Source organism: Paramormyrops kingsleyae, chromosome 25, assembly GCF_048594095.1.
Source record: "Paramormyrops kingsleyae isolate MSU_618 chromosome 25, PKINGS_0.4, whole genome shotgun sequence".
Taxonomy (NCBI): domain Eukaryota; kingdom Metazoa; phylum Chordata; class Actinopteri; order Osteoglossiformes; family Mormyridae; genus Paramormyrops; species Paramormyrops kingsleyae.
Genome location: NC_132821.1, coordinates 22,970,573 through 22,994,135, shown reverse-complemented (window position 1 = coordinate 22,994,135; position 23,563 = coordinate 22,970,573). Strand labels below are relative to the sequence as shown.

Below are 23,563 nucleotides of genomic sequence, written 5' to 3'. Positions count from 1 at the left end.
GGTGCAGGTCACGGAATGTCTGAATCCCAGCGCTTCCGTTAAATAATTACCCCTGTACGAGGTCCTGCCTGAGCCTACTCTGGGATTTTAAGGCAGTTAAAGTTCAGTGGCATGAAAAATAAAGAAATAAATAAATGAGCCAATAAGAATGGAAGGAGGGAAGTATAACATGAATCGGTTTGCCGGTGCCTGGTTGCCTTTGGGCTGCTCGCATTACAGACATGCCGGGATGCGAGTTGAAAGCGTACCGGCGGGATCAGCCGTGCAAGTGCGGGCAACGCGGTGACGACAAGACTTCTGAACTCGCGGTGAACTTAGCGAGGGGCGAAACAGTAAATCATTGCGACTAATTGCTTCATTAATGATTGACTGGTCTGAACCGATCCGGGCACTTGGCCGTGGAAAGCAAAACGCTTTTATTGGTTCAAATCAGTCAAGCACTAATGAACAATTATCTCCAGCGGCTCATTACGCCCGGAGCCCCGGTTTCGCCCCAGCAGCGCATCGGCAGGTATCAGCCACGGTGGGTTTTTTTCTCCCCACCATCTTCTCGGGTACACGCTGTCCTGCGCCGACTTCAAGATTAAAAACAGGAAATATTTTTTAAATCGAATAACTTGGAAAACATCATGCTCTGTGGTAGGTCTGGATAAGCGCTATTTCAGGCACAAGATTTAATAGCTGGTCCATTGCATAAGTGTACGGTCTTTAAATATGGAGGGATGACCAGGGGGGCACTGTACCCCCACTTTCAGAAAGATAACCCCCCACTCACACACACTTATTCATAACAGATGAGGTACCTATTATATTTATAAGTACATGTAAAAAAAAATCAGTGGATTGCAATTATATATATTTAAATCTAAGTGAATGGAGAGGCGTGGGTCTTTCTATATCACAATTTATTTCCAAGTGCTCATTGAAATCGTTAAATTCTTCTTTCTTTTGACACATGTAAATTACTTTCAAATAAAAAATAAGGACAGTGGCCGTATATATATACGACGCGCGCGTGCCCGTGTGTGTGCGCAAATATAAATTCATGTGATCGTGTGACCCAGCTGCCAGTTTGCACGAATAACAAGATATGGGATGAATTCATAATAATGATGAATCCTCGTCATCGAGCACGGAGGTCTCTGTAATTATGGCTGTCTTTCTCCTGGAGGAAAAAAAAACACCACAGTGGTAGGATCATTTTATCTTAATCACTGCGCTCCTCGATTCTAATTAATTTGACAAGTTTTCCTTTTTTTTAATGGGACCACAAACCCGCAAAAAAATACCCTATTAGGTGACGTTTCCCTAAAAACCCACACGACCCTTTCCCAGCGCCTCGTCATGTGCGCGACACAAAACGGCGCACGGAGAGGGAAAGGGGAGAATAAAAGGTTAAGACGCAGCTTCCCATAGCCGCTTCCCCCCACGGAGCGCCCTAAGCCATCCCCCCTCCCAGATGCTCCTCATGTTTCTATAGTAATTTCCAGCCAATGATCGGTAGGTGTCCGCATCGCAGCTTCCTCACCTCAGCACCAATCAGCCACACACAGCGACAGGAGACGCGGACGGAGCTTAGAATCGGCGAAGCCGCACAATACAGCCCGGACCGAGGGAGGGAGCGAGCACCTATCCTGCCCGTAATTCACCTTCGGCTCCGAGGTAGATCGCCAGCCATTTCGCCCTCTCCGCGCGTCCTACTTCTTCTTCTTCCCTACTTTTTCTTTAGGCAAGAGTCGATGCGCCTTTTGTTTTGAACCGGTCCCGTGTACCTTCAGATATTCTGCGTTATTTCTCGTCCCCCCTTCCTCCTCCCCTCCGCACCATCTCACCGTGCAGTAATGTGTCGCTTTATACTGGCAGACTGGTAGCGTCTGGAGTCTCTTCTCATCAGGAGCCCGGTAGGTGACGATGCTCTTCCATTTTTCCTCCCCAACATCACATTTGCATGCTTTCTGACAGCCCGATTTTTTTTTCCTTTTTTTGCGCTAATGCCAGAGTGATTTCGGGCGCAGGCGGATTAAATTTGGTCGCTTTAATTGCGCCGTCCAGACCCCCCTCCTCGGATTTTCTGTGGTTGACCTTTGATCTGAGTGTCTCCGGCAGACCAGACGGGGAGTAATTAATGGCACCTCGGTGCAGCGGCGAAAAGGCTCGTCGGCGGACGAACAGTACTTTTCTCCTCCGCCCCACGCTAAAGTATTGAGTATTTCTGTTTCACTTAAACTTTGTTTACAGGTTGAAAATCGATGTCCGTGACTTAATTACGTATAACTCGGATATTTTCCCCAGGGATAGATTGATTAAGTAATAATGACCCCTAAAGTGGGACACTTTGTTTTTACCTTAGCGTATATATTTAGTACACATGGTAGCTGTTATTTTGTGTGCGGTAATACCTTTGTATCGTTTGCATGTGCAGATTTTTTCTCCAAATGATGCATGTATAAATGTATTTTTTATTCTCTAGTTTTCAGAGAACAATAGGTGCGATGGGAATTGTGGTGTATTCTTCCGATCAGCTGTACTTATTTTTTATTAAGTTGCTGTTTTGAGGTTTCCGATGTTCTAAAGAGGTCCGCTTATGCTTAATAGTCCACAGAGTGAGGATGGTAGTTATCAATAATATATTGTTATGGATTTCGCAGTGTACAAAGTGCGGGTTAGACTTAAAGTTAAAGTAAATAGATGTAAATTACTCAAGTGAAAGTAAGATTTATTTTTTTTGGTGTATGATGGATTGTTCTGGGGGACGGCGTGAGTCACGGAGTATTGTTTTTCTGGTTCCAGTGTACATATTTATAATTCATTTTCCAGCCAGATGCTGGTTCTTTTCCCCCTTGAAATGATTCAAAATGCTTTAGTGTTCCCGAAACGTATCGGGTTTGGCAATTAAAAAGAAGAGCCCAGAAAAAAAAGGTAATGGAAGCAGAGATGTGTCTAATGGGCTTTTATCTACGGAAACAAAATCCAGATGGACTGGAGAACGGAAATGGAGTCCCACAAGGCAGCTGACGCTACAGTTGTCGGGTCCGCGGCTCGGCACGGCTCGGCTGGAGTTCAGCAGCCGAGTCATTGAGCGAATGTGACAGAGCCGCGGGCGAACGCGTACCAGGTACGCGTTTGCGTCGGACGGGGCCGCGCTCGGGGGCGCGCCGGGCGCCGCTTTGGACGATAGCCTTGTTTGGCTGCAAGGGGTCGGCCGGCATGGTTCACCATGACTGCGATCAGCCCGTCCACCAACTTAATCTTAAAATCGCCCGGTTACCAGGAGGAGGAGGAGGAAGGCAGCGTGCGTTATCGGGGCGTCGGGTCTGTCTGCCAACTGATGTCAAAACACTTGCGTCAGTCATACAGCCAAGATGGCCTTTAAAAATAATTCTGCTGGGGAAAAAAAAAATCTGTTAACCACTTAAATGTTGCCATAGAGTTGCTGCTGATGATGTTTGTTGCTCTGTTGCTAGAAATGTTAAGGTGCCAAAGGCGCTATAAAATTGTTTCCCGATGAGCATCAGCTCAGGGGTGACATACGCTTTCATTAAACAGCAATCAGGGGGGGAAATAATGAAACGTCAGCGGATTGGTCAACGTGGTGTCTGCTTTCATGGGGGCATCTTGGTAGGGGGACATTGATCAGGGACGGGGCGTTTGCCTGTTGTAATCAGTAATTTGCTGTTTTCTCATTTTAGTACCGGAGAAGATAAACCAGGATGGTAACGTATTGTTTGTAACCAGGCGTCCGCTTCTCTAAAGGCCGTTCCCACCCCTAGACTTTCTTGACGAGCCCCCCTCCCCCGCCACCTATGACAGCCATGTCCAACATAAACAATACCCTTTGCATTGAGAATGGACAGGGTGCCGATGTGTCCCTGTTACAGAAGGACAATCTTCAGGACAGTGGATTAAGCCAACTTTTGGATTATAATGCCGAAATGGAACGGTACCGCTCTTTCGCCAACTTTTACAAAACGAACGGCGCCTTCCCGCAGACGGCTAAGATCGCCCGCATAACGACGCCCATTTTCCCCAGCGCCCGCATCGGCGTGTCCCCCTGGAACTGCGATAACGCCATGCTCTGGGGGAGGAAGTCTGCAGCGGTCGCTCCTAATAGGACCAGCATGCATAGAAATGAGTCCCAGAGGCCGGGCAAACCTGGCGTGCCGCCAGAGACGTTGCAAATGGCAAATAATAATTTCCTCTCCACCTTATCCCCCGACCACTGCAGACCTTTAGCGGGGGAATGCATGAACAAGCTGAAATGCGGCGGAGCAGCTGAAGCGGAGATAATGAATCTCCCAGAACGCGTCGGAACTTTTTCCGCAATACCGGCTTTGGGGGGCATCTCATTACCTCCCGGGGTCATCGTCATGACAGCCCTGCACTCCCCCGCAGCCTCCGCCGCCGTTACAGACAGTGCGTTTCAAATTGCCAATCTGGCAGACTGCCCGCAGAATAATTCCTCGGCGTCCAGCGGCAACCCGGCCAAGAAGAAGAGGAAAAGGTGCGGGGTGTGCGCCCCCTGCAGGCGGCTGATCAACTGCGGGGTGTGCAGCAGCTGTCGGAATCGCAAAACCGGCCACCAGATCTGCAAGTTTCGGAAATGCGAGGAGCTGAAGAAGAAGCCCGGCTCGTCTCTGGAGGTAAGACCTGACCCCCCCCACCCCCCACCTCTCCTGCGTTATCATTATCTCTGCACTCCAAAGCATTAACCTTTTCATTTAGTCATGTTTAAGCCCTCGGAAATTGTTTCCATGCCCAGCCATGCCTGAACGTCCCTGGCTTCTCAAATCTGCCTACCCGCCTGTCCTAATTGGCGGTAATTAGGGGTGTTTGCGTGGAGCGCAAGCTGGGCTTGGCTCCGGCTCCCCTAATTGCTGCCAGTCAGGCTGGGGTTGGAAGGCATCCGAACAACCCCGGGGTTGGCTCTTCTCCAGGCCAGGCTGGGAAACGTTTTTTTTTTTTTTTTTGTGGTGAATCCCCCCCCCCCCCCATGAAGACCCCCTACAAATCCCCCCTCCCTTATTCGGTCATTTTAACCAATTAAGTGAGCCGGCCCCAGGCGGCGAATCAATACCGCCCCCCCACGAGATGTGGAGCGACGCATGCACGCAGAGGTGGTGCTCGCCCACCCCTCTCCCAAAAATAAAGGAACACCCCCCCCCCACCCACCCTCGCCAAGTCCTAGAGAAAAAGCAGGCCGTCTCCCTGCTGTTGATTGTATCTGGATTGAATAGCAGTGGGCCTGTTGTTTAAAATGATTTTCTTTAACCTGATATAGGGTAACGAGGACTGGGGGGGGGGGGCACAGACGACTGGCCCCACATTATTAATCCTGCACCCCACCTCCTCATCCCGTTCCCTGTCTGCATTACTGAAATGGGCAGCGTTAACGTCTCTTGTAAACAAACAACTGGGCTTTTCTTTCCCCCAGGACAAATACGTCGGGCGTAAAAGTTTTTGCTAAAAAAAGGAAGATGAGCCACACGTACGAGAAGCTGTCTGCCGTGAACGCGCTCGTCCTTCGATGGCATCCGTGTAACATACGTGTGCGTGTTTACTGTGTGGCCGGGTGTGCACCATTCTCAGCGTTTGCAGATAAACGCTCACCCCCTGGCTCTCCTGATTATACACGGACGCTGTGCGGAGGTTCACAAAAACACCCACGTCCCTGTTTTCCTGGCGGTTTTTTGAAAGGCCGTTGTTTCGCGAGCGTCTCAAACAAAGAGCATGGCCCTTTGTTTTCTTGGGGAGGGGGGGGGAAATGTACCTGTTCACGTCTAGTTTCCCGGTTTGTGCTGGAATTCTGCAAGGAGGAGTATTTGCGGCCCATGGAAATAGATTTTTTTTCCGTTCTTCATATTGACGCCCATCACATGTGTTGCTAATTCTGTCTTCTGTCAGTTTACGTGTCCAGCTTTGCAAAGCCTCACTGCTGCAACTTTGTGTGGCTATTCAGCTCTGTTTCAATCCTTACGTTAAACGGTGGGGTTCCTCTTACCTTTTTGGATTCCGGTTTCCCATAATTCCTTGGCGTTCTGTGAAGGAGTTCAGTAGCCAAGATAATGCTAAAATCCTATGAGAAGAAGGTTTTGGGCTACAATTCGCAAGACAGGAAATTTTTTTAATCTTCTAACACTAAATTCACTGAATCGATTGTCTGTATTGAGGGATCTTATCAAAGTCACCCGAAAGACTAGCATATTGTCTTTGGCAAAATTTGGGTGAAGACCATGATTGATTGGTGGACAGTTTTTAAACGGAGGAATAACGGCCTCTGGAAGTCGGCTGCTTTTTTCAGCATTAATAAACAATTGTTGGGAGGACGAAAGCGGAACCGATTTTCCCAGCATTTCCCAACAAGGAAAACTATTTCATACTGCAGATCTCCATGCACCAAGACTATTCGCTTGGCTGGTAATGTGCATCATGATGTTAGCCCACATGCTAAGGCTGCAGACCTTTTAAACCTTGTGTGGCTCGGGGGGGGGGGGGGGTCAATCACGAGTGTAAGGTTCAGGCTGTGCCAAAACAATTCAGTTTACCGTCCCTTAGCGCACATGCAGGCTTTGGAAGCATACAAGGGTCCAACATCAAGTCCTGCACCACCCATGCCTGAATTCCAGCCAACCTCCCGTAGTCAGGCCTGCATTAACACCAACGTGCTTTGACTTGCCCTGTGTCCTTTCACGCAAGGGTTGTTTTTTTGCCTGAAGGGGGCATGGGGCGGATGTTCCCCACAGATCTTGTCCTAACAGGTGTCTGAAACAGGTGTCCCGGAAGGCAGCTCGCTGGCTCCCCCGAAAATCGCCCGGCCGCGTTCCGCGAAGGCGCTAATTTCTCCGAGGCTCTCGAAAAATTACCGGAAAGCTTGCTTTAAAGCGAGAGGGTCTTGACAACATCCTATAATTTATATTACAGCTTCTTCGTCCTGTAATTATGATTCTTGTTTGGCTTTCGGATGCAGGGCTGCTGCTCCGGTAATTTTAGAACTGATACATTTCCATGTATGTATAATAGTGGGATCATCAGATTAAGCGAAGACACCCACTGTCGTCCATGCATGTAGGCGTAGGGAAGGAAGAAAGTCTGAAGTCTTAATGTGTGCTCTATTGCGCCCCCTAGTGTCTCAAACGTCAGCTGTCCGTTCTGTCATCGGGACACATGCAGAAACACCGCTACAAATGTTAGCACAGCCAGCCTCCCCCTTTACCCAATGCGTACCGCTAAGCTACTGCCGGCAAGTTGGATTTCCACTTGGGAATCCCCCCCCCCTACCCCCAAACTAATTATAACCTAAGCAGCGGTGGAAAATGCAAATCAGAATTTTACTCACACCCCTGAAATCGGAGAGCCAATTTAATCTAATACCCCCTTTAATTTGGCGCGCTAATGCGCGGCCCCGGAGAGCTGCCCCCGTGTTACTGCCGCACTCGGCTCTGTTGCCCCCCGGCCGTCGCTCTCGCGCCCAAACCACAATGGATTAGTCCGGCGGCGGGGGTGTCTCTGACCTAACATGTCCTAATCTGGCAGTTGCTGCCCGTTCTGAGATTTAGCTACGTAGGGGCCATTTTTTTTCTTCGCACGGTGCTAAAATGGGCTCGCTGTGGCCATGGTGGAGAGATGGTACCTTCTGGAAGGGTCCATCCCCCCGTTCTCAAACATATAGGTTAGAGATACACATGATTTGTATAACGACGTGGTTATATGGAGGTTTGACAAAAGAAATTCCCAAAATTGCATAGCAGTACTCATAATCCTGTCCTGCTTCGCTTTTTAATGAAATTAGAAAAACCCAAGAATTTGTGGTGGTTTATTCCTAACATGTTTGCATCTTCTTTGTATAATAGTTGGGTCTTTAATTATGCAATTCTTGGAATTCTTGGTGGTATACTTCAAATGTGATGGTATATTCTTTGTATGGTAATATGGCCTTTAATGATGTGATATTTGAACTTGGGGTTGTATATTCTTTGTACAATGGTATGGTCTGTAATTGCAGCGATAGAATTTGTGGTGGTATATTCTTTACATGATGGTATATTCTTTGTATGGTGGTATGGTCTTTAATGATGTGTCTCATGAATTTGTGGTGGTATATTCCTTACACAATTGTACATTCTTTGCATGGTGGTGTGGTCTTTAATAGTGACATACTTGAATTTGTGGTGGTATATCCTGGTTTGGCATGGTAAATTCCTTGTATGCTGACATTCTTTATCCAGTGCTAAATATTTGATGCAACACTAGAGTATGAGCTGGTATATTCTGTCTATGATGGTGTACATGCTTTATATTGGTGTCATATTCTTTCATGATGCAGCCCCAGAATTTGTGTCTTGAACAATATTTTTGACAAAGCATGTTTACAGTTCCAGTCTTTCCTAATGAAGATTATTACTGTCTTTTCTAATGTAGAAAGTTCACTAATGTGGTAAACAGCCTTTATCGGGGATGGGGGCAGGTGTGAATCGTGGGCTTTTATCTTGCCGGGTGACAGGTGTAATGGGTGGACAGTTTAAAATTGGGAAACGCAGCTCAAATCTGGTATAAATTATTGAGGCTTTGCTGGAGGGTCTTTTGTGGAGCTACATTCCCCATCTACAGAGGCGCTACGGAGAATATTCTGCATCGGGGGGGGCGGGGGGGGGGGAAATGCACATCTGATGTGTGAAGTAAGACGAATCTAAAATATATCCAGATGGTAAATAGGAAGCTATACAGAGACATATACTCGGTGGTGTGGAGTCTTCCAGGTCTTCAAGAAAATCCTTTGAATGGTCTTGTCATTTCTTAGTGGTTAGTGAATTACCAAGAAATCTCCACTGTGTATTCTCCAATTGATGGATTAGGTTTGACCAGGTATGAGAAACTAGCATTTGAAAGGAAATGGTTTTTATCGTTTTTGGTGTTGGGGGTGGTGCAGTAATTAAGGCAGTAATAGTCTTTAGCAAGTTTGCTTTTAAATAGGTGAAGGCATAAAAGTTTTAGATGTGATAGTTGCTTCCTTCGAGGTGTTTGATAAAAGAAAATACACACGATAAGAAAATAATTCCCGGTGATATCAAAATGACCTGATTTCACCACCCTGACAAGCCGTGACCCAGAAGTCAGTGACGATGTGACCGTCACGTGACGCAGCAGAGCAGAGACGCCAACCTGCCAGCCGAAAAAGAGAACCGTATCTCCGCAAAATCTAATTAACCGAATCCTAATTAACACGTCGCAGGTCAGCGTGCTGGCGCACGCCAGCCTAGGGGGGCCGTTTCCAGTGCTGGGGGGCTTTTTTTCCTTTTTTTTTTTTTTTTTTTAAATAGCCAGATCAAACGGAGGGGGTGATAAAATTGCAGTAATGTCATAGGAAACCTATTTTTTGGGGGGAGGGGGGGTGGAAAAAAGGCGTAGAGATCCAGACCTTGAAGAAACGGTGGGAGCGATTCGTTAATGAGAGCCGAAGAGCCAAATGAATGACACCGGCTCGGTCTAATTTGTTTTCGGCGTGCTCGGAATAGATAAGGATGATTTGGTGGCCCTCTCCTTCCACCTCCCTCTCCCTCCCACTACACCCCCCCCACCTCCAACCTTTGCTTCCCTGGAGATAAGGCTGAGTGCTCCCAGCCAATCTCCGAGGGGCGGGGTGACGGCGGTGGGGGTGCTGGTGGGGGCGGGGGGGGGGGGTTGCGGGCAGGACTGAGGAAGCCTGAGGGACAGGCAGCCTTTAGATGTTTGGATCTCCGAGTTACCGGGGTTTATTCCAGCTTTAAAAGTACAGATTAATTTGCCTGGTTGTGAGGATGGGGGCCTCTGCTCCGTGCCGCGTCTCAACCTAAAGGGCAAGCTTAAGCCCCTGTCAAGACAATGGGATTTGGCCAGGCAAGCCGCACACCGACCGCTTAATTATACACGTCTCCCGGCGCCATTCCCGCGGCCACGCGCGGCAGCGCCCCCCTCCCTGCCCGCTTTATTTCATTTTATTTATTTATTTTCCGCTGCTCGTGGATTTCCTGTCAGCTCCCATTTGCGCAGATAGGTTTCCTGCCCGGTCCGGCCCGGCTCTGCTTCCCCCCCTCCGCCCCACGCTGAAGAATTTATAGCCGCCGACGCCAATTAAACGGCCGACCGTAATCGGAGGCGCGTGGGGGAAGCCGTGCCCCCACCCCCTCGCCTCGCCTCGCCTCCTCTTGCCCCGGTTTTGATTTAACGTCCCGCATGGCTGCCGAGCACAAGGGAGCAACGCAGCGCCGTCGGCCATAATGCGGAGGAAATGAGATGGGCAGCCGGCGGGGTGGGGTGGGGGGGGGTGCACGCGGCGTGAAAGTGCAGGTGCGGAGGACGTTAATGTGTGGCACGTTAAATTTTAAATAGGAGAAGGTAAATTATTAATGGCTGCTCTGGCTGGGAAGCTAAAAGGTATCTCTTTATTACAGAGAGCCCGTTTAACGAAAAAGCGCGGACAGACCAAGTCTTCAACGGTGCTGCTCTGCAGGATACCCGCATTCCCAGCAAACGCAGATGACATTTTTCAATTTCATTTGGGGCTAATTATTATTATTATTATTTTTTTTATTTTTTTTTTTTCTTTTCCAAATTTTAAGCACACAATAATGACATGCAGTTTTAATGTCCAGTTTTAAGTCGCATGTGTCCAGGGACTTTCTGCTAGTTCCCTGTGCCTTCACAGTAATGTGGCACTCGGTTGTTGACTGTTAGCGAGCGCTAATGCGGCATCTGCGTTAGCATCGTGTCATTTAGCGTGCGCTAACGTCGCTTGTTTACCATACCGCTGAGGGTTTCTCTCGGAGTCTGCTTTGACAAGTTTTGATTGTTTTCTTCGTTGTATTGTGTACCCTTGAAATTAGCAAAGAAGAGGGCCGTTAGCAGCATCACAGATTATTATTTTTGTTAGCTAAACCTTTTTTTCCCTCCTTTTTTTTGGTTTATGGAGGGCTGAACATGTTTGTGACCAGTCACTTGGTTAAAGGCGGGTGTGAACAGGAGGCAGTCCAGTCACGTTGGCGGTGTTGTAAACGGTCGGCCGCGCTGATTGCACGACGGCGCTCCGTCCATCTCCAGCTCTCGGCCTCACGTGCTGTAATTATATGTATCGTTCTCTGCTGAGAGATTAAGAAATCTCATTTCACGACAGCCTATTAGACGCAACATCTCCTTAAAATTACCTTTCAGTGGGATGGCCAAGCCGCCAGCCGGCCCGTTCACAGAGGGAAGGACACCACCGGTCCGGTCGGCGGTATTTATAGATACTGCACTGCTAACAGCGCTGCCACGGCACGGAGCAGTACCTCACTACCAAATGTCATGGGACGTGTGTAGTTATGAGCCAAATTAATAGCGTGTTAGCCCGTGTCTGACCTTAATGACTGCTCCTATGTGTTATATATATTATTTTTTGGCCTTTTTTATGCCTTTTAATTTCTGGTTCGGAGATGGTTCTGTGTCCCGCATCCCGTATAAAGCATGCGTGAGCTCGGAGATGGCGGACTTGCCGAAACTCTGCCTTCCGGGTAATCTTCCGAGTGCAGCAGGCTAGCACGTATGCCATGGCGCAGTACGATTTGGTTAGTAGGATTGAGAGCTTTGCCGGCTGGAAATTCCTGGGATTCAGACGGTGTAGCTTTGGATTCCGGAATCCACCAGAATGCAGGCTGTGTCCTATGGCCAGACCGCTGACCCGGAGATGACGAGATCTGCTAATCAAGGGCAATTAAACAAATTAAGGAAATAAGAGCCTTGCTGCGACTTTAAGCTCGGAAGAGATTGGGGGAAGGCGCCGATTTTCATTCCAGTGCTGCAGCGGAAGCTAACGGAGTAGATGTGAGGAAATCAGCCTATTCACATTCATGCGGTTCTAATAAGACGGTTTCTATGCACCAGTGTCACCGCTGAGCAGTTTAGCCCCAAATTGTGATTCCCTTATGCAACAATATGCAACCGAAACATGGTGTCCTGTAGTCTGAAGGAGCCAAACACTCCTGACACTGACGTCCACCAACCAGCTTACACCACTGCTGAGAATCCAGCCAAGTACTGCATGTTTATATTTAATAACGTGGAAATTAATAAGAGGGATTATCAGTTTTAGGCTAAGTACTTCCATTAACTTCAGGATGCGAGGGCAGCTTTAAATCCAGGTATAGGTGTCTCAGAATTTAGGGACATTTAAGTCCAGCTGGGACTGTGTGCATCCTACATGTACTGCATGTCCAGCTGACTCGGCTTTAGTCAAGTGATTAATTTACGGGAGCAAGTCATGTGACACGTCCCAGCGACTCTTTCTGACATGTTTTGCCCAGCTGTGCCTATATACCAAACCACAACACTCCCAAAAAAGCTGCAAAAAACAATAACGTCAATTAATTGAGGTCGTTCCAGCTAAACGACTGGAAACCTTTGCCGGTTCAGCTGAAGTGGGGGGGGGGGGGGGTCAATTATACTAAAACTGGCGACTCATATATGTAATTATATTTGCAGAGAGTAGCTCTTGGCTGTTTACGCATCTCTGGCGACCTGCACGCCGGCTCTCGCTTGAAACAGTACCGTAATGTGCGGTCTCCTAATGGCGCCTCTGCCGTTCTATCCGGACCCGGCCGCTTCTGCGGCATCCCGCCGATCTAACCACAATGTAGCTGCGGACCCTGAGGCTCTGAAAAATGCATGTAGCACGTCTGCATGCACGCATGGGTATGGCGTTGGGAGATCCCGCCTGTCTTTGTGTCTTCCTTCGAGCTGGGACCTTTCTTCAGGAAGACGCATATACTGCCAATTTTTTTTTTTTTATTATTATTATTTTTTCCCGCGACTTAAAAATCCTCAACAGCTGAGTGAACCGCCGTAACGCCTGAGGGAGCAGCGTATCCGCCTCTCAGATATGGAAATGCTCGATACATATTAAACAACGCGTTAAGTCGCTGGTTTCAGCCATACCTCATGCCTCACGCTATCCCCCTTCCCTCCCCCCCGATCCTCTCACCCGGTGCCTTTTGTCTTTAACGGGGGGAAAAAAAATGGCCTCCTGGCAATGCGTGGGAATAACAAACAGAACCGGAACGTCGCCGACTCGTTCCAAGCTGATTGAATTTTGGCCTCCCCCTAATGAGCAATTTGAAGTTTAGATTTAAAAATGAGATTTCGGATAAATAGCACGTTAATTGCGCTATTTTAGGTACGTCGGGAGAGTCATACTCCAGCTAGGCGTGGAATACCACGGAATATCTGTGGGATGCACGGATCAAAAATGGGGGGGGGGGGGGTTGTTCTAATTAAATTAGAAGGCGAATCGGCAGGAGCTTAATTTGGAGGCTCGGAATGGGACCACTGGAGCGTTCCCAATTCACGTGCCCGGGAACCGGCAGAGCTGTTCCCGCTACGCGTCGCGATTTAACATTTCAGAGAGCTGGCAAACGTGTGCCCCCCCCCCCCACTTCGGCCCCCTCCAGCACACCCACGCAGTCTCTGCGTGGCCCCCCTCCACTCGGCGCGTCCTCCTGCTGTCTCTCTCAAGCTGTTTCTTCTTGCGGTCCCCATGACCCGACCATCCGCTCGTCTGTTTTTTTTTTTTCTTTTCCTTCCCGCCCTCCCTCCCCAAGCCCACCCCCCCCATTCCCCCCCCGACACGGGTTGAGCCTTTCACACAGGGCTTGTTTTTTAGCGCGCTGGGGGGGCGGGGGCAGGGGAGGGGTGGCAGCCCTTGACGCGTGTTCTGCCAAGGCTCTCTGTGGGGGGGCCCGGTGCGCTCAGCTTGACGCGTCACCATGGCGCCAGGTCCCATCCCAGTTCCGGGGCCATGCTGCCACCCGGAGCTCCCGGTTCTCCTGTCGGGATCCGCACCGGGAAGCCCGTCACGCTAATTCCCTTTAAAGACATGGGCGGGACCATCGTTTTTTTTTGTTTTTTTTTTTTTTTTTTAAACGGTGAGCTGAGTTTTATTTGAGCCTCGAGTCCAGCTGTTAAATGGAAATAAGAGAAGGGGGTGAAGTGTTTCAGGTCGAGGCTGGGCTAACTCCCCTAAGCCATTAGGCATGCATGACGACCCGCTCAGGGACAGATTACTGCACCCCAGCCTAATTACGGCGCTCGTCGCGGAAGGCCGGATTCTCAGGCGGCCTTGGCGTCCGCAAAGCCGTGCTCCCAGGACGCTCATGACGGACGGGCTACGCGGATATTAGCATATCCGGTCCTGAGAGGGGAAACTGTGCCGCCACTGCGATGGTAGATGTTACATGAGCGGCCGCGTCTTTTGAGAATTTTACATCCTCGGTGTTGAATGGCTGCACTTTCTTAACGGAATGTCCAAATATCCTGCAATTGAAACTGAACGAAGGCGTAAATGAGATTTCTTTTTTCTTCTACTTATTTGTTTGAAATGCTTCTGACAGAGAGCAGTTAGAGATGGTACATCCCTGATTTCCCCGCCCCCCATGCCACATGCAGAACATGGAACGGGTCCCCATGTTTGTATTCACACCCCCAGGCCTGTGTCCCAGGCTGACGCCCGGGTCGGCGTTGGGTCGACGGAAAGCCTGCTGTCTCGTTACCTGTGTGGCTCAATTCAAAGCCGCAGAAGCCTGCGGTGCCTGCTGTCGCCGCCCTGGTGGGCACCGCAGGGTGTGACGTGACGGGGACATCTGTCAGTCAGAGTGGGGCACCGACATTGTGTCGTCCGGCGTTTTTCTGTTCTTTCCCATTTCTCCGTGAGATGCTTCGGCCGGTGTCCATATCCTCTCACCGGCTGATTAATAAGTAACAGGAGTATTAATCGAAGCACGATTTGGAGGAGAACCATGTCTGAAATCCTTTTTTAATAATAAACAAGGTATTTTATGGCACAAGGGAATTGGGGAAATAACTGTGGATTTTATGCTGTCAGATGTGGAAATTTGATTACCGTGATGGTTACCATATAATGGATAAAATCCCAGGAAAAACAGGCGAGATTACTTTGCCAGTGGCTGGATTAACCCAATTGGAAGAAGAAGTAAGAACTGATTTACAAGGTTCGTTCCTTAAGATATCGATCAGCTTCATTCAGAGATGCCATTACCATTGTGTCCCCAGCAAAGAGGGGCAACTCAAGCGAGCCAAGCTGGAGTGGAAGTGAACCGATCAGTGCTTCCGAATGAAAGCTAGCCCGCCCGGTCCCGGGTTCAAGCCCAGAAGGCACATGTACCCAAGCTTAGCCATTCGACACATTCTCACGTCTGCTCTGAATTCACACAGCATTGGTGTGGGTCTCGGCCTTCCAGTGCCTTATTGGGCGCCGTCCGCTGGTGAAAAACAGCTGTTTCCTGGGTTCATGATCCCTTCTCTCTCTCTCAGCTCACCGGATTCGAACCACAACCGGCGGTCACCATTATACATTATAATGTCCGCAGCGTCGGATTCCGGTCTGAAGCTTACCGGGGAGCTCTTTGGTGTCCTTTTCCAAATCCTGTAATTCCCTGTGTTTTTTTGAACTGCGTATCAGTAAGAATGTTCTGGAACCAATGCATTTAGGGGGATTTAATTGTCCGGAGGGGGGGGGAAATGTTTTCACACTGTTGACTTTCACAGCGTCTGGCCCCAGATGGTCCAGATTACTGGAGGTAAATCGGACCTGCGGGGGTGGGGTATGTTTTCGTCCCCCATGCGCCTGTTGTTCTGGGTCGTGGGGCCGCCGTCTGCATTGGGGGGTGACGCACCAGTGCTTCGCCATGCCCGCCCCGATACCATCTCACAGAGCCCATGCCGGTGAATTAACGCTCGGCCGCGAGTCACGGTGGATATTCAGCAGCAGGAGAGATCTGCGGATAGGCATCGCTGTCAATAGCGAAGGTCATTTGGATGCCATTCCACCCTGGGCTGGGGGGGGGGGGGGGGGGGTATTATCAGTCAAGTCGCCTGCTTAAGTTGCTCTTAAATCATGACATCATGCGCAGCGTCAGGGATACCAAGAGCAGGCGGATCTCACTTCCTGTCTGCAGACGCAAGACAAAAGGTGATGTCGAAGATCAGCTGATGGGTAGTTTTGTTGTTGGGTTTAATCAAGCAGCTGCCAATCTTCATTTATTGGTTAGTGGGGGAGGTCACCTGACCAGTCAGCTGACAGTAGCCTCCATGCTCTCCCGTGATTGGACGGACGAAAAAGGGACTGCTCTGATAGGAACGCCTCACGAAGCACCTCTAGCAGCAGAGAGGGACGGAGACCGGTAGCGGTGCGGCCTTGAGGGCCTTTTCCAAAGCTACGACGCGTCTGCGGCTGGATTACTGCCTACAGGCTGCGAGATGAGATTCCCCCCCCACCCCACCCCCGCCTGCCCGCCAGGGCTGGTGATTGATTGTCACGCCTTCCAGGACGCGTCTCCGCAATGCCCCAATATTCCTGCGGAATAAAGTGGCAGGAGATACATAACGTATCCGCTAAGGCCGACTGCGCTCACGGCAAACTTCGGGCCCGGCGGAGCGGGTCGCAGCCGCGTTCCCCGGGTGATGGGGGGGCGGGTGATGGGGGGCCCACGGGAATCAGCAGGCAGGTGATCTCCACTTGCCTTTTTTTTTTTTTTTCCTACGGCCGACGCCAATGCCGAATTTTGTCACCGCCGATATTATAATTTTGCATTTAATGGGCTCTGCAGCTAAACGTGCATCCAGGGCTACAATCCCTGTCTTGTGGGGGTGGGGTGGGGGGGGCGTTCGCTCTAAAAGCCAATAAGCAGCAGGATCTGACCTCACCGCCACTCGTGCCCCCCCCCCCCCCCGAGTGTCGAGCTGGTGCGCGGAATGCGTTTGCAATTATGGCAGCTCTCCAGCCCATGCGCGGAAGTGGGCTGGGGGGGGGGGGAAGGGAGGTTATTTATTTATTTAGGAAGCTGTCAGAACTGCCTCCAGAAGGATTGGCGCTGTGGAGGTGGCCCGGCTCCCCGTCCGCACGTTAATAAATAATGGGCATGTCAGCGTAACGTATGGGCCGCGGATTTATAATGAGCATTCCGGAGCGCATCACCGCGATCCCGCCACTGCTGCTATCCAACCCCCCCTCTGCACCCCCCCCACGCCAAGGAAGGGAAGGTCTGCCCAGTGACAATGAGCCACGGTCTCCACACCAACCCCCCCCCCAACACACGCACACCGTGCACCGCCCAGCCTTTTGCCTGCATTTATAAATATAAAAATATGCGCGCACACACACACGCGCACACACACACGCACACCATGCACAGGCGTGTGAGAATGTGTACCACCTCACACGCATGCCTGGGCTGTGCATCTCTAGCCTGGGGGGGGTGGTGGTGTAGATTTGCATTTGTCAGAAAGTGTCGGCGTAGATTACGGGGTGCAGCGCGTCCGCTGATAGACGGGGGGGGGAAATGGATTAGGGGGGGTGGTGGGGGGGGGCACTTTTCACACCAGAGGACATTTGCAATCGCCTGTGGTTCAAAAGGGTATTTTACTCTCCTCACTGGGCTCGCAGACCTACAGGATTTCATTGGGAAAGAGAGCAGCAGAGATGCTTTTTTTTCTGGTTTTGTTTTTGTCCCCCCCCCGCCCCCCCGCCAAGCTCCGCCCGGCCCGTTTAATGTGTGTCAGCCTGCCCGCTCTCCCGTCCTCGCTCATCCGCATTGACAGCCCCGCCGCGCTGATTGAATTCCGTGCGCTGCAGTGTCGTCCATTATCGTCCCCCTGGTCTTGAGTGGTTTATCTCTGGCCTGCCTGTGGGCGAGGTGGGGGAGGGTGGGGATTTGGGGAGGAGTGGGGGTGGCGGGGGGCGGGGGGGAGAGTAGAACAGCACGAGGAAAGAAACGGAGTCTGTGGATTAGTGTTTGATTATGAGTCAGCAGCAGCTAACTGCCCCCACCCTGGGGAGGGGTCTGGCCCCTCTGTTACCCTCACATGCAGGGGGGGGGGCACAATCAGAATTTCACCTCTGCCTTCAGGGATTCAGGGAGATTCGAGCGCTTCCTCCAGGAGCGTCCCTGTAATTAGCAAAACGTTTGCTGAGGGTTTAGCTGAGACCTGGGTCTCCTTGCCCTGTGTTATGGCTCCATGGACCACATCTCCTCGGTCTCTGTCTGCCTGCTGAAACAGCTCTCGCCGGAGACCGTGACGTGCGTCCTCCTGAAGGGTCCGGCGAGCTGTTCCTCGACTTAATTACAGCCGGACTGGTGGAAATCTGTGCTCAGGCCCAGCAGTTTGCAGGACGCCCGGATCCCATCCTTCATTTCATTGTCCCCACACAAAGAAACCTGCACCTTTCAAGAGTTTCCCCTGAACCTGACTTTACTCGTAAAGGGATCTCATTCTAATTCTGTAGGCTAATTTTAAATCTGAAGCACTGACAGAGGTAAGCGAATGGACGAGCCTTCAAAATATGCATGAAAGGATATTTTTAAAAGGGAAATATATAATTAAAAAAAGCAGACTACTGTGAAAACGAAGAAGACAAACAGCCCATCAGACAGGGACAAAAGATGAGGGCATTTATTAAGTCAGTTAGTGGGAGTACCCTGCTTTACCGTGGATTTACGTTTGGTGTACTGGGTGGCTTTCACGCTTCAGCTAATTGGTCTGTTTGGCTGTGGTGTTACCGGAGGTCTGTGGTTCGGAATTAAGGGGCAGCGCAATGAAGAGATGAAGCCGGCCGGCTGGCAGACTCATTACCGGAGTTTCGTAAAGCCCAAATTCAGCGCGTCGCCCCAGCCGACCAGAAAGGGGTGTTTATACGTGAAGGGAAATTCCGTTTTCCAAGCCGTGTCGCCCGTATTTACTCAGCCAGGTATTTGCGCTAAACACACAAGCTGTGTTTGTAATTTTTACTAAACTGTTGTTTCCTGGAGGTCGACGGCCAGCGGCGGTTAGCGGTTTCGCAGAATTCCCAGCAAGCATCTTGTCCTCATCTAGACAGTCCATCACGTCTGAACATGGCAACAGTAACAGTTTACCGGGAACTGGAAAATGGCGTTAGCTGTCTTTGTAAACATGGAAGTTTAAAGAGCTGGATACATCGATAGTAGACAGTCAATGTACGTGTGGTAGATGTTGATATGAGGGGACAGAAATACTGCTTTGGGGGAAGTGTTCACTCATCGTAAAATTCCAACACAAACCAAACTGGAATTGGTCAAAATCCAGCAAAAAGGTCCAGAATTTCCAGGGGAGAACCGTACAAATGTCATATGTTTTGTTCCTGAAAGTCAAACGCTTCTGTGGTTGTACCTGAAGTTGTATTGCGACATCATGACCTTGGTGTGTGGAGGACGCGTGACATTGACCGGGGCTCATACGCGCAATACTTTGGTAAAAGTGTCACTGCCGTCAAAGACAAAAGTCACAGCAGCTGATTAATTAGGGGACTTTGGGGACGAGGGGAGATATTCACATTGCTGAAAGGATTTCTCCTTTCCCCGAAGGATGAATGAATTTGGTGCAGATCTTTCAGAAGGTCATTTGTGGTTCTTCGACTTGCAGTTCCAGACCAGACAGGCCGCGTTGATCTGTCACCATCACCGTCGTTAACGACAATCAGTGCCGTATCCTGGGAACTGCCAGGGCCTACGACTCGTGATTCACGATCGGTGAACACCGTGTTGTCTTTCCTCTGCAGAATAGCGATTCGCAGAAAATACAATAAAAATAAAATAGATATTCGAGGGCGTGGAAATTTCCAGTACAGCCTAGCAACATCAGTCCAAAAGGGAACCTGTTTCATGTTCATAATCTATAGCCCTAAATCGTACACAATACACAAAATGCTCTGTGCGTGTTTAGTAAATTAAAATTCTCAAGATTCGTAAAGATTTCCATTGGCCTATTTAAAAACTTTGCGTTGTCATTAGCCTGGCGCTATTTTGATATCATAGCAAGCAGTCATTTATAGTGAGCTTGCCATTGGTTTTATTTAATATCGACAGGCTAATAATATAATATTTTTAAAATTGTGCTACTAGCTTAAGACTGACATCCCGTGCCGATTGTGATGGAAAAACAAAGGTAACCGGTCAGGATCTTTTTCGGTTCGTCGATGGAAAGCTGTTTTATCTGCCGGCCAAAGGCTAGCCGACTCCGCTAGCAAGACCTGGCGTTTGTTGGACAAATGAAAGGCAAGACAGGGCCCTCTCGGCTCGGAAGCTGTCCCTCTTCGGACGGGGAAACGTGGCAGTTTTAATGAGGAAACGGTAATGAGAAACATCCGGGAAGGGAGCACTCTGTGTTTACGCACAGCTATTTATAATTCTGTCTTAAAGTAAATATTTTCACAAGAAAGCCGGTATTAAGTATAACTTGGTTAAATTGGACCGAGTCGTTCGATTCCTGACAGCTGCAGGAGTGATTAAATGTTTTGACAGTTCGGATTTCCTCAGTATTTCACGTATGTGCATAAGGGGGTGGGGGGGCAGTTTTACCTCCTATATTTTTTAACTCTGTGTATAAAATAGCTGAAATGTCTCCTTTTCAGACAAAATGTCGTCCTTGAGCCAGTACTGTTTTCCTGTCAAAATACAAATAATCAAAAATCCACTAATTGGTTGCGGTGATCGTGAAGGACTTGACTGTTGACTGCTCCAACTGCCAAATTGTTTTTTTTTTTTAAAGGGGGGGGGGGGGGTAACTGTCATTTCAGACCTGGCGTGCCTTCAGACGAAAGTGACGTGACACCCCCCGCTGCAGCTGAAAGCGCTGTAATTAAACGTCTTGTTAAGGCTCCTTGGGAGGTTGTGCCAAAATATTGAGGGTTTGAGTTCTCGTAATTATTAGTTTGGTTTATCTTTTGAATATCATTTCGTTATAAGAATGGGCCGTGTTGGCTTTTATTAAAGAACAACAAAAACAACAACAACAAAAAAGATATTTGATTGGATGGAAAACCTGAGCTTAAATAAGAGTGGGAGGCGGGTCTTATACTCACACCAATCCCGGGGCTCAGATGAATAGCCATCAAGAAAACCAGCCAATCGCTCAACAGCTTGTCTTAAAAGTGTCCAATCAAGGCTGACACTGCCATCAGCCATTGGGTGTCCAGGGGGAGTGACACAGGAGCACCGGTACATAGCCACACGTGGATGGAAGCACGCCTACTCTACGATGCTATGCTAATCTTGGGTTTTTGCATTTACAGAGCACAAAGATTGATAACCTTTTTTTTTCTCTCTCTTGAAGAGGACGCCAGTGAACAGCGGAGAGGCGTTCCGATGGTTCTTTTAGAGCCTTTTCCCAGCTGGGGGTTCTGGCACATCCCCACCCCCGCTCCTCCCCAACCCCCCCGCCCCGGCTGGCCACAGAGAGCACTTGTGGGGCTCCCAGACCCGAAAACCTGCACCGCTGGAGAAAAAAAGAGGAGGACCATGAAGAAGAAGAAGACGAAGAAGAAGGGAAAAAAGACGAAAACATTATGGTGTTGCTTTAACTCTGTAATTTCCTTTCCTGTGTAATAACGTACTTTTTGACGGTATCATAATGTATATTTTCGGTGTCTATGAACGTGGTTCGGTGTCGTGACTGTACACGCGGCAGTCATTCGTCTGTAAAGGACTCAAAAGACAATCAGAGCAAATAAACTAAAGAGGCCACAAGGATTAATATCTCGTTTCAACACAAAAACACTTTTTAGATCTGGAGCAATAACATTTGAGATGACACAGGCTTTTACATATAAATATATATATATACACACACACATAAATATATATACACCTGTTTTTCAGTTTGATCTCTTATTTGCATACCAGATATGTGTGTGACCATTGCTTTAGACATACTGCAAAGAAAAGGCCTTTAATTTCTGGCCTGGTTAAGGGCACGTTCTCTGCTTGACGAACACCGTAATGATTCCGTTCTTCCTCCGGTTTGTTGACTCGTTGCAGAACAGGGCACATTGTCTTGTGTGATGAGTTGCAGGTTTTTTTTCCCCTCTTTTTCCTTTCTCCTCCTCCTCCTTTCCTCCCTAGCCCCCCCCCCCCTCCCCTCCGCCCCCCTACCCTCCCCAACACGATGCTCTAGGGCCGGAAAGCGTTTTAAGGGTGCTGCCCGCATCCCACCGTGGACCAGTAAAGCCAGTCCGTGGTGTGTATCGGAAAAGGCAAAGCACGGCATGACAGCGTCTCGCTGAGAGACCTGGGATGAAACGGTCACACGGTGACCATTTGGTGAAGCCAGTGTGGACCTTTTCATCCATCTTTTCTTTTTTTTTTTTAAAAACGCGACAAGGTCAAACAAGGAAAAAAAATAAAAATTAATAAAAAAATGTCTAAAACGTAGGTAGGAATACCAGTAAAGGAATTCTAGTTTTACGCTGAAGTATTCAAATTTAGCATTCTGTATCAGTGCAGTACGGTATAATTATCAGACAAATCATCCCGAGAAAAGGGATTTTATGTATCTCCTCGCTGCAGTTTTTAATGCAACCTACAATAGTGTGTTACTGTGGAGCAGAGCTACACATTCCAAACAAATTATTCAAGAAGTTACTCATTGTCTTAACCCCGATTGTTGCATGTGTAAACGTGTTTTCGTTTTAAAGATTACAAAGGATTTGTATATTGTTGTTGTGATGATTTTCTGTGTTAAGAAAAGTTACAAAAAAAAAAAAATATGAAAAATAATTTGATGTCAATGAATAATGGAAATTTTTATTCCCACATGTACAATTAAACATCGATTATGATCACCAGCGGTTTCGCATTGGCTGTGTTTTTGGTGCCGCCACATTGCCCCATGGGAAATGGAGTCCTGCTTGGGTTAAAAAATATGACCGGCTAACAACGACGAAAAAAACAACATTAAAATCGGGAAAACGGTAAGCGGGGCACAGCACGTCACTTCGGACGGAGGCGCCCACTGAGGAAATGAGGGCGGCAGGGCGTGGCAGAGAGACGCCTCAGCCAAATGGGTAAATCCGCTGTGAAACGGCACCCGTGCCCAGTGCCGGAGCCTGAGGCGAGACCGCTTCAGAAGCCACGGAAATCTCAGGTGGTTTGTCACGCCGCGGCGGGCTGGGCGAAGACCCCGGCATTCCTCTGATTGGCTTCTGCAGCCCAGTGGTTTTTATATTTTTATATATAATTTTTTTTTAGGCCTTTGGGTGGGGGAGGGGGGGGCGCCGCGGTCACGGACGCGCGTTTGATGGGTCGTGGCGGAGCGCAGCGGGATGAAATCGACTTTGTGGGGGCGGCGTGAGGGGAGGCGGGTGGTGGTGCTGTTGGGGTGGGGGGGGGGGGGGATATGGGGGGGGGGGTTAGCAGGACTCGGCTTTCTGTCAGATGGGCGCACAGGCGCGGGCCCGCGTGAGTGGTGGGGCCGGATAAGGCCAAATCCCCCCCGCCGGTGATCAGGAGGTGATAACGTGCATCAGGAGCTCGCTGGACGGTGAGATTAAATAACATCAGAAAAGCCCCCCCCCCCCCTCGCCGCTCTTCTGCACATTCCTGAGCAGAAATTTAAAGCTGCAGGGTCCAGAAATCCAGAGAGCCGCCCTGGAGAAATATATGGCAGAGGAAGGCAGGAGCAGAGATGCCCCCTGAAATGTTTTTAGCATGTCGGTATTGATTACTTTTAATCGTGCTGCATTTTTCACCCAGAT

At 49.3% G+C, this 23,563-nt stretch overlaps 1 protein-coding gene across 9 annotated transcripts; it reads left to right on the top strand.

Annotated features, from left to right (window-relative positions):
- The first annotated feature begins 462 nt into the window (after positions 1-462).
- cxxc4 (CXXC finger 4) lies at positions 463-21,257 on the top strand. 9 transcript variants are annotated; one of them, XM_023799181.2, is made up of 4 exons: positions 1,510-1,662; positions 1,864-1,901; positions 3,690-4,640; positions 21,145-21,257. In XM_023799181.2, exons 3-4 carry the CDS (start codon positions 3,804-3,806, stop codon positions 21,187-21,189), a joined length of 882 nt encoding a protein of 293 aa, XP_023654949.1. In that variant the 5' UTR covers positions 1,510-1,662; positions 1,864-1,901; positions 3,690-3,803; the 3' UTR covers positions 21,190-21,257. The 9 variants fall into 9 exon arrangements, with proteins under 9 accessions (XP_023654950.1, XP_023654952.1, XP_072563665.1 ...); XM_023799182.2 differs by lacking the exons at positions 1,510-1,662; positions 1,864-1,901 and adding an exon at positions 463-523; XM_023799184.2 differs by lacking the exons at positions 1,510-1,662; positions 1,864-1,901 and adding an exon at positions 542-639.
- The last annotated feature ends 2,306 nt before the right edge of the window (positions 21,258-23,563 follow it).

Bases quoted from the DNA above. Each gene is read 5' to 3' on its own strand.
- cxxc4 (XM_023799182.2), top strand. From the start codon at position 3,804: ATGACAGCCATGTCCAACATAAACAATACCCTTTGCATTGAGAATGGA. The intron at 4,641-21,144 runs GTAAGACCTGAC...TCTCTCTTGAAG, and splicing joins AGCCCGGCTCGTCTCTGGAG to AGGACGCCAGTGAACAGCGG.